This window comes from Gopherus flavomarginatus, chromosome 2, assembly GCF_025201925.1.
Source record: "Gopherus flavomarginatus isolate rGopFla2 chromosome 2, rGopFla2.mat.asm, whole genome shotgun sequence".
NCBI lineage: Eukaryota > Metazoa > Chordata > Testudines > Testudinidae > Gopherus > Gopherus flavomarginatus.
In genome coordinates this window covers 146469724-146484366 of record NC_066618.1, presented here as the reverse complement: position 1 = coordinate 146484366, position 14643 = coordinate 146469724, and the positions used below count along the sequence as shown (strand labels likewise).

Sequence of the window (14643 nt, the reverse complement as noted above, 5' to 3'; positions counted from 1 at the left end):
AAGTTGGTGGTCTCAACCCATTTCTGTGGATCAGATGTTGAAACATTTCAAAAACATATCATCCCAATGAGCACTCATTGACTTCCTTTTTGGCAGTCTCAACAGATCACATTTTATGTTCATTCAAACCTTGGCCAACCATCCCATCCCCAAGTCCCTCCTTGACAGAATTGTGAAATATGGATGTGGCAGCTTGGGGGAAGCTTGTACTGCCTGTGTCATGCTGTACTGTTCTGTGGATAAATATTGGTGGTCATGAGGCTGCCCGTCCAGCACTTTTTGTGAGCTCTTCTTTTTCTCATTGTGAGAATGAGATGGATACATACAGTTATTTTCCCACCTATGTCATCCTTATCAGGATAACTCATTCAGCCACTTTCAATCTATGGCATGTTTTGCAACTTTAGAATTTTAGACAACCTTCTATTTGGAGAGGGAAAATTTCTATTGCATTTTACTTACACAATTTACATTAGAGTATTATTTCTCAGTATCCCTTCACTTCCATATGGGGTAAAGGAAGCAGTAATATTTCAAAATACCTTTACTTTCAAACCAGAGGGGTTGATGTGCTTTCCTGTTCACACTAAATAAACCAGTTCCTAGTAACTCCTATGAGGCTAAATAATGTGGTTTGTCATTATGTGTTCTTTCATTTTACTATTTACACAGTGACATTGCGATACACAGGTCTGCATACACTGATAATGTTTTACTAGGCATCTGTGTACAGTAGCTAATAGCCAAAAGAGAGAGAAGAAAGACAGGGCTTGCCAAGGGAGCCAAACTCCTGTTATGGGACTGACAGGACATCGTTCCAAAATGCTCCCATAACAGCTCTATAGCTACAAGGTTGAAAAAAATAGCCACATTGGTGCTAGCAGAACTGTCATTCTCTTATGGGAAAAATCCTATGAAATGTAACAAAATGATTGTCTTTCTTTATGGCAGATTTTTTGTAATGTCTATTTAAATTTAATAGAAGTCTATAGTACAGATAAGAATTTTCAATAGGTTTAAAAAAAACTGTGGAAAGGAGCTCATAACATATTCAACTCTATAGGTTTTTAGCAGAACTTTCATAGACCCTTGCTTTTTAATAGAACCTCATTTTTTTGTGTCTATTAACTTCTTTCATTAATTTTAAAGCATTTTAATCATTACATTAGAAAGAGAGATTTGACTGGGGAATCTTTTAGGTAAAGCTATCTGAGGAACCGAATATTTATCAAGTACAAATTCTGCTGTGCTCGGAATCCTTGAACATCAAACTTACTAGTTTACTAGCCCTAAGAACTTTATGTGCATAATAGGGTTTAGTTACATAGATCAGACACCAGGTGGCAGCACAGATGGGAATTTTTTTGCCAGCTAGACCATGTTAACATACTACAGTTAACTGTCAGGAGTAGGGCACTATATAGCTTCTTTTGTGATGTGAGAAGCATCCACAAAAACAATACAAAGGACTACATTCCAGACCTTGTAAAACTTGAAAAGTTTATAGAAATCTAGACTGAGAGCTAGGCAGCTCCAGGATATTCAAACATCCAATTTTCTGACAGATGCCCAATACTCCAACTGGATGCCAGGTTTTGAGGTGTATAGAAAGACTTGCACTAATTATCTGCATGGTTAAGGTCTGCAAGAAATCTCATTTACATACACCTACAGGTTGTAAAGCAAATATTTCCAATGCCCTTTCTGGAGTTGAATGAAATGGAATGAAATATCTGAGAGCACTTTGGGTAGGCAAGCAGCTAGATGAAGAGGAATGAGGACAGGGAACAGCTAATCACGCTTAAGAGCTTCTACACTTTATTTCACTTGTTTCTTTCTTATCCAAAATGATATTTATTGAGGGGGGAGGGGAGAGTGGAAAAACCCTAAAATTTGAGTCAGTTGGCATCTACAGACATACTTTGTTTTTGGTCTATATAAATCCCATTTACATTCATTTGGCAGACAGTCTTGAAAATGCAGTATTTCCATGACTAGATAGTGGAAGATGTCATCTTTTGGGCCATTTGTATTTTGTCTGAAATAGTGCACTCAACGCTACTGTATTTATTAGTATTATAGAATGTATTTTTTTGACTCTTTCAATTCAGTACAGTTTATGTTTCTGGGCAGTCCATATTACAGACTCACTATGCCAGGGAGAGAAGGTGAATCAGACATCCAGTCAGACTGGGCCATCTGTAACAGAAGTAACTTCTTTGGGTCCGAACATCATTCCTGCCTAGTGCTAGGTGAAATTTTTTGTCCACAACTTTTTTTTTTCCAATGCTAAATGCAGATTCAGCCACACAAACATTTTGCCATTTTTTTGGTTCAAAACTATTTTATTTTGCAATTTCCTTCAAATATATTTTAAAAAAATTAGAAACATTAAAAAAAATCTCAAAATCAAAACTAAATGTTTCATTTGGGTTTGAGCGAAACATTTCATTCAACCTGGAATATGGGGTTGTTGAGGTGGCACTGGAGGGGAAGGCGACTTAGGGTTATGACTACACTGTGTTAAAACACATGGTAGTGAGTCTTAGACCCTTGTCCTACTGCTTTGGGCTTGCACTGCTGTGCTAGAATATCTGTGTAGACATTTGGGACTGCAGCTGAGGTTCTGAAGCTTGGGGAGGGGAGATGGGCTTCAGCACTTGTGGCCTTAGCCACAATCTCTACACAGCTTTTTTTAGCACCATAGCACAAGCCCATATCTGTAGACCTGTGCTCAGAGACATGTGGCTACAGATTTTGAAACACCATGTAATCATAACCTTGGAGGCTATCTACTCCCCTCCCCTTGCCCCCACTGGTAACCTGGGGTCTCACAAATCATAAGGCCATGCCTAAAGCAAAACCTCTGAATATATATTTTAGGCACATGCTTTACAATTGATCCCTCTCAGTCCAGTTCTGTAGTCCTTAACCAGAAGAAATTCACACTGACTCAACAGCATTGTTTTTTTTTCCTGAATGAAGACAGCTCAGTTTGATATTAAATGCACATCATAGTCAAAGTTTTCAAGCTTGATTATTTACATGACTTAAAATGCTTAACATTAAGTCCCCAGCTTGAAAAGCTTGACCATATAGTCTGTTAAAAAAATAGAGCCTTTCACAAGGATTTAAAACAATTATACAGTGTGTTTAGCTGGTATAAATCAGCATAACTCCATTAACTTTTATGGAACTACTCCTATTTATGCCAGCCCAGCCTCTGGCCAATTCCAGTCTTGTTGCGACAAGGGCAGAAATAGCAGAGTTTAAACCCATGCTAGAAATGAAAACTGATTGGGAGACAATGTTGCAACAGTTATGATGATGGAAATGAAATAAACATCAAACTATTCTTGCTGCAATCCTACAGCTGTAACCTAGTGTTTTTCTTCAAATACCATATCCTTTTAAACTGAAATGTTCTAACTTGGCTATTATACCTAAAAGCCACTAGATGTCAGCATTATCTAAACATAAGGAGAAGGCTGTATTGATCGTAAAGCTTTTGTATCTTTCTGACTAGATATGAGTACAATAATGTACAGAATCAGGGGATAGCTGTGTTAGTCCGTATCCACAAAAACAACAAGGAGTCCGGTGGCATCTTAAAGACTAAAAGATTTATTTGGGCACAGGCTTTCGTGGATGCATCTGAAGAACTGAGGTTTTTTTTACCCAAGAAACCTTATGTCCAAATAAATCAGTTAGTCTTTAAGGTGCCACTGGACTCCTTGTTGTTAATGTACAGAATATCTCTGCAATAATGCACAGAAGAGATATCCCTGGTCACTTTACTGAAACCAAGAACACTAGATTATTTTATAATGAAAGAAATTCAAATCAAAGTAGTCTCATTTCAGTATGTATGTCTGTCAAGCAACTACAGCTTGCTGTACCCAAACTACTATGTTGTATTCAATGCACTATAGGTTAGAGCTGTTGCCAATCTGCAAAATAAAAATCTGGATTAGGACTACATCCCTACTCAAATTCTTTAGGTTTGTTGGGTGTTCCTGGCTTTTTCTTCATAATGGAAAGAAGAATTCAGGTCTAAGTTCAGATTCCAAGCCAAACCCTAAAGTTTGCTTTGAACCCATCTCTACACAGCAGGATTTTGGGTTGGATCCATTTCCATCAAGAGTGGTCTTTCTTTTGTTCCTTGTGGTGAAAGGAAAAATGGGGCTTGGGTTTACTCTACTAGAATGGGATACAGAAGATTCTGGTTCAATTCCCAGCTCTACCCTAACCCTTTCTGTGTGAACTTGGGCTTGGTTGGGAGCCAACATAATGCTAATAATAAATATTGTAATCTAACTATTTGGAGGGATCTCAAATCTACTGAGAGCATTTCGGAACTAAGCTTGCCAATCTCTGATACATCAATAGCAGGTTAAACTGTACAGTCTGCAGAGACTTTTACAAAGTGATTTTGCCAGATCTGATGATGTTTTTTGTCTGTCCTTACCACAGCCATTAGACTTTGAAACAAAAAAGGCATATACCTTTAAAGTAGAGGCCTCCAATGTTCATCTTGATCATCGATTCCACTCTGTGGGTCCATTCAAAGATACAGCCACTGTGAAGATCAATGTGTTGGATGTGGATGAACCTCCAGTTTTCAGCAAGCCTATGTACACCATGGAGGTTTATGAGGATACTCCTGTGGGGACCATTATAGGTGCTGTAACTGCACAGGACCTTGATGTTGGCAGCAGTTCCGTTAGGTAAGAAAACATTTTCCTTCTTACATACCTTTCATAAAAATCAAACTCAGAAAAGTTCAAAAAGAGAATTATATAAAGTTTGCAGAGGATAGGTCCATCAATGATTATTAGCTAGATAGTCCACAACACAGCCCCATGCTCTGGGTTTCCATAAGCTTCTGTCTGCAAGAGGCTGGGAGTGGACGACAAGGGATGGATCACTCAGCAATTGCACTGTTCTGTTCATAGCATCTGGCACTAGCCACTGTCAGAAGGCAAGATCCTGGGCTAGATGGAACATTGGTCTGACCCAGTATGTTCTTATGTTCTTTTTCTTTCTAAATTCAGTCTGAGAATGAGATTGAATGGATCAGGAGAATATATGAATATATGATATATGAACCATTTCACGTGAAAGTCAAAATCCCAGGTAATTGTTGCTGAAAGTAATTATCAAAAAAGTACATGCTGCATTGGGTGGCATATATGAAATGAGTTGGTCTATATATAGTAGATACTGGAGAACAGGAATCCATATCACAAAAAGCACCATACCAGTTGGCATTAACTAACACCCTTGACCTCAGCAGAGGTTCTGGGTACTGAACAGGTATGGAGACTTGTGTCATACCGAGATGGAGTCCATCAAAAACTGTTTAGAAGTACATTGGGGGCAAATGTGGAAAGGCAAGGTGGGGGAATTGGCAATGCTTTGGACCTAGTACATCTATATTATGCATAAATGGAGGGATATCAGTGCTACACCTTTCCCAAACAATAGTCTTTTTGTCATGCTTTATATTAAGGTTCCATTCATAAATAGTTTATAAAGAGTAATAAAGGATTAATCAATTGTTATAGATTATTAGTGTCAAAGAGGTAAATAGGCTGCATATAACAATCCATCATTAACACCTTCTAATGATGTGCTCACAACCATTTATTATGTATGGTATTCATGTCTATAACATGAATAATTTATTAAACCTTTATTTAAAAAATGGAACTTCACTATAAAGTGTGACAAGGCTCACTCTTTCTAAAACTGCCTCAGACTTCCAGAAAAAAAAGCCTGATGCTAATGATAAATATACTTTATGTAAACAGAATTAATGGTTCTGGTTTAGAAAAGGCACATTAATGATTGAATGAAATTTGATTCTCCTAAAATACCACATGTAGTTGATACGTTAAAAATAATTTACTCTACTCTAGTCTTGACACTTGAGTTCATATGTTGGTGGAGATTACATTTAACATGTGAAAATAAATTGTTAATCTTGTAATTGTCCTTAGTAACCATTGCCCAGTAGATCTCCAAAACTACAACACAATTCAACAAAAATGCCAGTCTTTTCAGAGGCGCCTAGGACAAGAACGCAAATATCGCTGGAGTTCAGGATAGCGGACATAGTAATGGGAAGGGTGATTTCATTCCCATAGGTAGCTCTTGTGCCTGCTCGTCTTGCATTCTTTTCCACCACAAGATGGTGTAGTTTCATATAGACTGGGGGGCATATGTTACATTCCCTTCCCTGCCCCCCGCCACTAACAGAGGGCCAGGTTGTGAACCCCTTCAGTGAGCTTACAAAAGTAGTCCCATCAAAACCAGTGTTATCTTGAAAATTGGACTCTCTCATAGGGTCAGAGAGTGAGTCCCTTATTCATGTTTCTGAGCAGTTTCTCACTCAAAAGGTCCCGTGTTAATCTCTTGAATAAGTAATTGTTCTCCAGTGAGAGTAACTGGCTGATAATCTGGCCCTGAGAGAGACCAGTTTTCATGCTTGAGTGTCTTAGGCCCTGATACTGCAACTGGATCTGCCTGAAGGAACCACTGGTTAAGTCTGTGGGATTTCTTGTGGGTGCAGTAGGCTGTGATATTTTTATAGTGAGCAGAGTGGTGTCAAGATAAACCCTTTATTATGTATAGAAGCTATATATATAGAAATGAAGTAACAAACTGTCTGCTACTCTGTGTAGCTGTAGCCCTTGATTGCCGTGTTCTGGGATGCTTTGTTTCTGCTCCAGAAGGAAGTGTGTCCCAGGAAACTAAAGACTGCATGAAGAATGGCATCTCTTAGTTTCCTGGAGGATTTACACTATAGTGCATCTTCCCTTTCTTGGATCCCTTTCTTGGATCCCTTTCTGAGCTTTCTTACTTAGTTAAAACATTAAATGAAAACTATGGCAAACACAATAACTGATTTAACAATCCTTTGGAGCCCACCCATGCAGAGCTCATTGCAATACTGGGGCCTATTTTAGGTTGAGGTGCTCATTTCCACATATGCCCAGTCAAGAGGTGACTTGTAGGGGAGGCATGGGGGGGGCAGGTGCTCCCCACCCCCAGATTGACCTGCTGGGGGCTGGGAAGGAGAAGGGCTCTGTCCTTCTCTCCCTGCTCTTCCCCACCCAACACACTCAACCACTGTCCCTGGCAGCTGGGAAGGCAGGTGGATGGAACCACTTTTGCCTGAGAGACCCTGGCTGGGAGGTCACATGTCCTCCCCTTTAGATTGTGCACTGCCTCTCTCCCTCCCCACCTCGCCTCATATTAGGAGTCAGAAGTTGTCTATGCCCTTAGGTGTCCAAGTGGCAGTCTGAGAATCCAAATGAGGGATTAGGTACTCTGAGTTAGCTTCCCAGATTTGAAAATTGGGCTCATAGGGCCTGATCCAAAGCCCATTCAAGTCAGTGGAAAGATTCCTATACAGTTCAGTGAGCTCTGGATCATGCCCAGAGTGTAGGACTCTTGTGCTTTAAGGACAGATAAGTGAGGCAGTGTCAGAAGGCCATAGACACACTGGGACAACAAAAAGAAAAACAACTTCTAGGTACTGTAGAAGCAGTACATCTCTCTCAGTTTGACTCTGAAAGATAATTTCTTTCAGCCAAGCCATCATGATTTTGGTCCTGAAAACACATACTTATCTCTTCTCCCCTTATAACTTCCCATCCAAATACCTTTGGCCTTGGCACAAAGCTCCTTAAGTCAACATAAAAACTCTTATTTGCTTCATTGAGCTTTGGATCAGTCCCTTAGAATTATGGAAATTAGCTGTTAAAGAACTCCTGTATTTGGGGAGTGGGGATAAGATGTTCATTGATTACTATTTAACCTGTCTGTGTTCACATATTGGTTAGTTCAAGTGAAAGAACATAGATGCAATTGTTAATTACTTACATATTAGAATTCAATATTCCATAAGGTTTATGTCCTCTAATTGAAAGTAAGAGTCAATAAAGAAAAGTTAGCAAAAGCCTGAATTAGTTACAAAGAGCTGCATGTGATTACAACTTTCAAACGGGTCTTACAGCAATTATGGTCTCTTAGTTATTTAAAATGTAGATTACCTTGTAGGAGTGGTCTGTCAGCTATACAATATTTTAAAGAAGAAGCTTAAGTAGTGTAACACTGCTTCCAAATAAAGAGACCCTCTAAGTAGACACAGAATGGCAAGAAATGTTCTCTGAGGTAATAGGCAATATAATGTGCTGGATGGTACAGTTTCTTTACAAATTAATTCATGTTCCCAGAGATGTTTTCCTAGAGCAGTTTAGCCATTATGATGCCTATTACAACAACAATCTGCAAAACAATGGAAACTAGAATAAAAGACAAATCTGCACTGTATGCAGCAGAAGTTATAACTCAACAGAACAAAGCGGTGTAAAACAGCTCACATTAAAGGATGCAACACTAATCGCAGCAACTTAATCCACTTTATCAGGCAAAAATGTTAAGTCTGTTTTGAATGTATGGGGAGGGGGAGATAGTAGCTTAATAATAGTGGAGACTGAATTTAGTGCTGGGGGGATGTGTAGGGGGGAAAGGGGAAGAGGAGACTATGTCGCTGGAAATCACTGAAAATTCTCCAGTCGATGGAATTAGGGCTGTTGAGGTTTCTGAGAAGTTCAGAGTTTGAATAAGTGTGGATTGTGAGGATGGAAGTTGACAGAAATATGGAAATAAAGAGGCTCAGAACACACATTCAGAGAAAGAGAAATAGGAACACACAGAGAAAAGAAGCTTCCTTAGGTAGTCTGCATCTGCAAAGATGACTCTCTGTGACACTGTTTCAGAACATTGCCCTAGTGGACCTGATTTTCAAACTGTGTTAAATTTAGATTTTAGTTCTCACGGGAGAGATATTCTGTCCATTTCCATTTCCTTCATACCACAGCAAGAAATGCTTGGCATAAATGTTAAGATGAAGTCCTCTCTACTTTGTGGCCATTAAAGATCCCAAAGCACTTCTCAAAGAAAAAGAAAGAAAATATTCTCACATGTGCTTATCAGATTCCTCTAGCCCATGACAGTTACAAGCCCTCCAGGACAGACAAGCATCTGTACTCAGACAAACACCTAGAATTTATGTCATTTATAAATCAGAAAATGTTGGTATCAATTAAAATTAATTTATTTTGGTGGGAGATAGCATCAGGCTTTTTTTATTAAAATTGTGCTTACATCTGCACATACTCTATATAGGTTGAGACCAACGTGACATCTTAGGGACAAAGCTAAGTGATGAACAAAAATGCCAGCATAAGTAGATGGTAGGGAAATCACAATTACATACAATGATATCTGGAGTATAGAGATTTCTTCTCTAACACTATGTGAGATTAAGCCACATTTCAAGTGGCACCTTTGAAGATGTCAAATTTCCTAGGAGATGATGTATCTTACTGGATAAAGGATTTTTACCTTTCGTCTGAACTACCAATGTGACTTCAATTAAAATTAGTTTGATATTCTCCTCCATGACACTGCCCTGCAGAACCTCCTTGCTTGACTCACATGCCCTACCTCATGAGCCACAGAACCATTTAAAGCAAAAAAGTCCTAGGGGCTGTGCATTCATCCTGCTCAGATCCAGAACTCTGGAACTAGGATATAAACCCTCCTACCTACATCCTTCTGTACTGTTAAGAACATAAGAAAGACCATACTGGGTCAGACCAAAGGTCCATGTGACGGTGCGGGGAGAAGCGTTGCTGATTCAGTCCTCTGTCAGGCCAGCTCTCATTTAGGAGAATAAATGAGAGCTGGCTGGAGATAACCTAACCCTAATTGGAGAAGCAGAAACAGCTGCCACCTAATTAGCCTGGGGCTGTATAAAAGCCTCAGGGGAAAAACGCCAGGGAAGAGCAGAAAGAAAGTGAAAAGGCAGAGAGTGGAAGCAGGGAGGTAGCCCCTTCTGCCTGCCTGAACACTGTTATAGGCCAACTGTATATGGTGAAATGGTGGTGGGAACAAGCCTGTGAATAAACTGCACCAGTAGATACTAACCCCAGGGTCTTAGAGTGACTTTGTGGACATAGCACAGGAAAGAGCCAAGGGGCCCTGCCATGCTCTGACAGTTCATCTAGCCCAGTCACCCTGTAATAGGCCCATAACCTCTGGCTGAGTTACTGAAGTCCTCAAATCGTGATTTAAAGATTTCAAGTTACAGAGAATCAACCATTTACTTGAGTTCAAACCAATAAGTGACCCGTGTCCCATGCTGCAGAGGATCCCAAGGGGATCAGCCAATCTGACCTGGAGGAAGATTCCTTCCCAACCACAAATATGATCAGTTAGACCCTGAGCCAAGGGGAGAGACCCACCCACCAGACACGTCGAAAAGAATTCTCTATAGAAACTCAGAGTTCTCCCATCAAGTATCCCATCTCCATACATTTGTTAATAGCAGTCATGGGTGGGCCATATACCATTGTAGGCAACCTCATCATACCAGCCCCTCCATTAGTTTATCAAGCTTTGTCTGAATGAAAGGTTTGGTCAGAAAATGTGTGCTGGTAGCTCAGAAGAGTGTTTAGAACTGAGGGAAAGGGGAAGAATCGGCATAGAAGGCTCCTAAATTTGGTTAGGACCAGTCAGGAAGCAGGAATGGGGGAGGTAAGCGCTCAGCAGTGCATAACGATCTGACCATGGCTTGTGATGGGATGTTAGATGGGGTGGGATCTGAGTTACTACAGAGAATTCTCTCCTGGGTGTCTGGCTGGTGAGTCTTACCCACATGCTCAGGGTTTAGCTGATTATCATATTTGAGGTCCGGAAGGAATTTTCCTGCAGGGCAGATTGGCAGTGGACCTGGTTTTTTTTCGCCTTCCTCTGCAGCGTGGGGCAAGGGTCACTTGTTGGAAGATTCCCTGCACCTTGAAGTCTTTAAACCCTGATTTGAGGACTTCAATGGCTCAGACACAGGTTTAATACAGGAGTGAGTGGGTAAGATTCTGTGGCCTGCATTGTGCAGGTGGTCAGACTAGATGATCATAATGGTCCCTTCTGACCTTAAAGTCTATGATTCTATGACTACCCACTTGTAGTTTAGTGGAGCAGCAGCATATTATACTTTTGACTTCTAGTGGCTAGATTCTGCAAAGAATATGCATTCTATAGCAATTGTAGTCTAGCTCATGTAGTAGAACTGCTGCTTTTGGATGAAAGGTCCTCATTCCAAGTCTCTGCAGCAATGGATTCCTCAAATACTATAAAATGCAATCATTGGATTAGAAACAGTGATTTCATGGGCTACAGCCATATCATCTCAAACAGTGATCTTGTCATGGCTCAAAATGTATCTTAATCTTCCTTAGGTCATTACTTAGACTAACCTCTAAAGAAACTCAGGTGCTACAGGGAATAGTGTTGGTCATTCTGTAAAGTGGTTCCCTTCCCTTAGTCAAAACTGAAATAGTTCCCCACCACATAAAACTATATCCCGGATGACTTGTGGTAATTAAAGAGACTACTGCACTTTTCACAAGAATAGTGGTTTTAGCTCTTGAATCCTGGCTGAACTCCAAATACATTCTATCTAAATTTCCCTTTTAATTAAATTGGATATGTTAGTGCTAACTTCCTGTCCAACCTGTTGTGTAGTTTGTTGGTGTATATTTCTAAACAGTTGTTCCATTTCATTTAGAGAGGTTCTTATATTTTGAGAAATTGTTTCCTTGCAGCATCATTAATGTAGTTTTAAGCTAGGATTTATTGACAGTCCCATATTTTGATCACATGCTTGGAGTACAATTTCAGCCTGGGATGTCCTTAGACTTCTAAGAGAAATGGAACTACACATAGGACAGTAGCAAATAAACTGCTGAGACCACCTCTTTGTATATGGATGACATGAAAAAGCCAACATAAAATGGGATGGCGCTATTCACATCCATCTGGAACTTACATTCACAATCTGCAGCCTGATATTAACAAACTTATTTAGGCCTTAATCCCCTAAGATATGTCCTCAGAGGTCACAGCCCAAGAGAAAGTCAAGGGGTACCAACAACCACCTTCCAGATTCTGGGTTTCTGTGGGGTTTGAACAACTTTCAATGTAAACCAGAGCAGCCTTGGGACTATTCCAATTTATGGCCACCTCCTCACGGCTATGGGCTGCACAGCACCACAGGATCCCCCACAATGTACCTGTGCCAAACCCCTCTTTCATAAACAGATAATTAAGAGTTAATAGAACAGAAGTACTTCATCTCTCTTTTGCCTGTAAAGGGTTAACAAGATCAGTAAGCCTGGCTGTCACCTGACCAGAGGACCAATCAGGGGACAGGAGACTTTCAAATCTTGAGGGAGGGAAGTTTTTGTGTGTGCTGTTAGTGTTTGGTTGTTGTTCTCTCTGGGTTCTGAGAGTGACCAGACGTGCAACCAGGCTTCTCTCCAATCTCTTTGATACAGTCTCTTATATGTCCAGAATAGTGAGTTAGTGAGTACTAGGTAGATAAGGTGAGTTAGGCCTATGTTTGTTTTCCTTATTTGCAAATGTGTATTTGGCTGGAAGGAGTTCAAATTTGTATTTTGCTGAAAGGATTTTAATTTGTACTTGTATACTTAGGCTGAGAGGGTATTCCCAGTGTCTATAGCTGAAAGACCCTGTAACATATTCCATCTTAAATTTACAAAGATAATTTTTACTGTTTTTTTCTTTCTTTAATTAAAAGCTTTTCTTGTTTAAGAACCTGATTGTTTTTTTTATTCTAGTGAGACCTCAGGGGTCTGGGTCTGGATCCACCAGGGAATTGGTGGGGAGAAAGAAGGGAAGGGGGGAGAGAAAGGTTATTTTCTCTCTGTGTTAGGATTACTTTCTCTCTCAGAGAGAGTCTGGAAGGGGGAGAGAGAAGGAGGGGAGAAGGCGGATTTTCCTCTCTGTTTCAAGATTCAAGGAGTTTGAATCACAGTGATCTTCCAGGGTGACCCAGGGAGGGGAAGCCTGGGAGAGGCAACAGTGAGGGAAAGGGTTTACTTTCCTTGTGTTAAGATCCAGAGGGACTGGGTCTTGGGGGTCCTCGGGCAAGGTTTTGGGGGGACCAGAGTGTACCAGGCACTGGAATTCCTGGTTGGTGGCAGCGCTATAGGTTCTAAGCTGGTAATTAAGCTTAGAGGAATTCATGCTGGTACCCCATCTTTTGGGCGCTAAGGTTCAGAGTGGGGAATTATACCATGACACCCTCACTGCAGAGTTTGTGAGGCTCCCATACAGGCCAGAGTAGGTAACAATCATCCCACTGTGTGGCCACAGCTCCCATTCGTGTAATTTTATCACCACTGGTCTTCAGTATGACACCCTTTCTCTCTTGGGCTTCCTTGGCTTCATTATGGTTCTGATTGCATGAGAGGGGAAGGCTAGCTCAGTGATTTGAGCACTGGCTGGCTAAACCCAGGGTTGTGAGTTCAATCCTTGAGGGGACCACTTAGGGATCTGGGGTAAAATCAGTACTTGGTCTTGCTAGTTAAGGCGGGGGCTGGACTTGATGACCCTTTGGGGTTCCCTTCTAGTTGTATGAGATAAGGGATAGACTTTATGCAATGCAAATAGCTACTGAGTTAACACATCTCAAAGACTAAGATAGGCTATTGAACACCAAATATTTACACACTGGTAAGTATACTCAAAGCAGCCAATTTCTGCTGGGTGAGACAAATATTACTAGTATGAAGCTCTGTGGCCTCCTCTACCAGATCTGCTGTCACATATGCTTGCACCACCATTTTCTGAAGTGGAAATTTGCTTCCTGATGTAAGGAGAGGAGCTGGGTATGTCAGGAGAAGGACAGAAATCAAAAGGGATATGGTATAGTGAGGCTCTGCTCCCCTTGATTCTTGGTTGGTGTTAAGACCCTGAGAACCTTATGCGTGGGTGTAAATTAAAGCTGCCTGGAGACAGGCAGCTGAGAAAGAGGGAGCCACAACCAGCTCTCTATCTGCTCACAGTTTTTTTTTTTTCTTTTAAACTTATACATCCCCAAACCATCCTCAAATGCCCCTCCTATCACCAGAGACTCTAAGATATTCTTTAATGTCCACGTCTTCTCCCATGGAAAGCTGGCAGTGAAAGAACCCTTTCACATACTCTGCTCTCCCATCTGCAGGCAGTGGAAATAAATCAGCCTGTAGCAAATAGTTCTCCCACCAATGCTGGACCAGTAGACTCAGATGGTACCATCCTTCCCTCATTATGGACAGGTTAGAGAGAGAGCGAGAGAGTGCACATGCAGAATGGCCTCCACCATTCAGGTCTGCCCCAAACCTCAACAATATATAAAGAAGCATTTCATGATCCAGTACAGTATCAAGCAGAATGAGGTTCTGAGGCTTTGTCCTTAACCTAATTTTGTTCTGTAGGTTCACCACAGTTGTACCAGCACTGGAGAGATGTTGTGTATTGTAAGCTTGTATTGAAGGGGTTAAATGCAAGATTCCTGAAGATGTAAATTTTACCCCAAACATATAAGCCTGAAATACAAGTTATGGCTTTTCATTCTCTCTCGGTCTTGCAGCGCTGGCTGCTCAGAGTACTAGTAAAAATAAAAACAATGCATTTTCCAAATGACAACAGCTTTTGCTAAGATATGCATCTCATCGTGAGAAATGCAAAGCAGACAATAGAGCTGACTGAAGATTTTGATGAGTA

The 14643-nt window shown here is 40.7% G+C and overlaps 1 protein-coding gene across 2 annotated transcripts in view; it reads left to right on the top strand.

The window, feature by feature from the left end:
• CDH12 (cadherin 12) overlaps positions 1–14643 on the top strand; it is a 919272-nt gene that overhangs the window by 875014 nt on the left and 29615 nt on the right. For both annotated transcript variants that reach the window (XM_050937418.1, XM_050937417.1), the window contains one exon: positions 4474–4727. In XM_050937418.1, coding sequence (XP_050793375.1) covers positions 4474–4727 — 254 coding nt within the window. The remainder of the gene's footprint in view (positions 1–4473; positions 4728–14643) is intronic.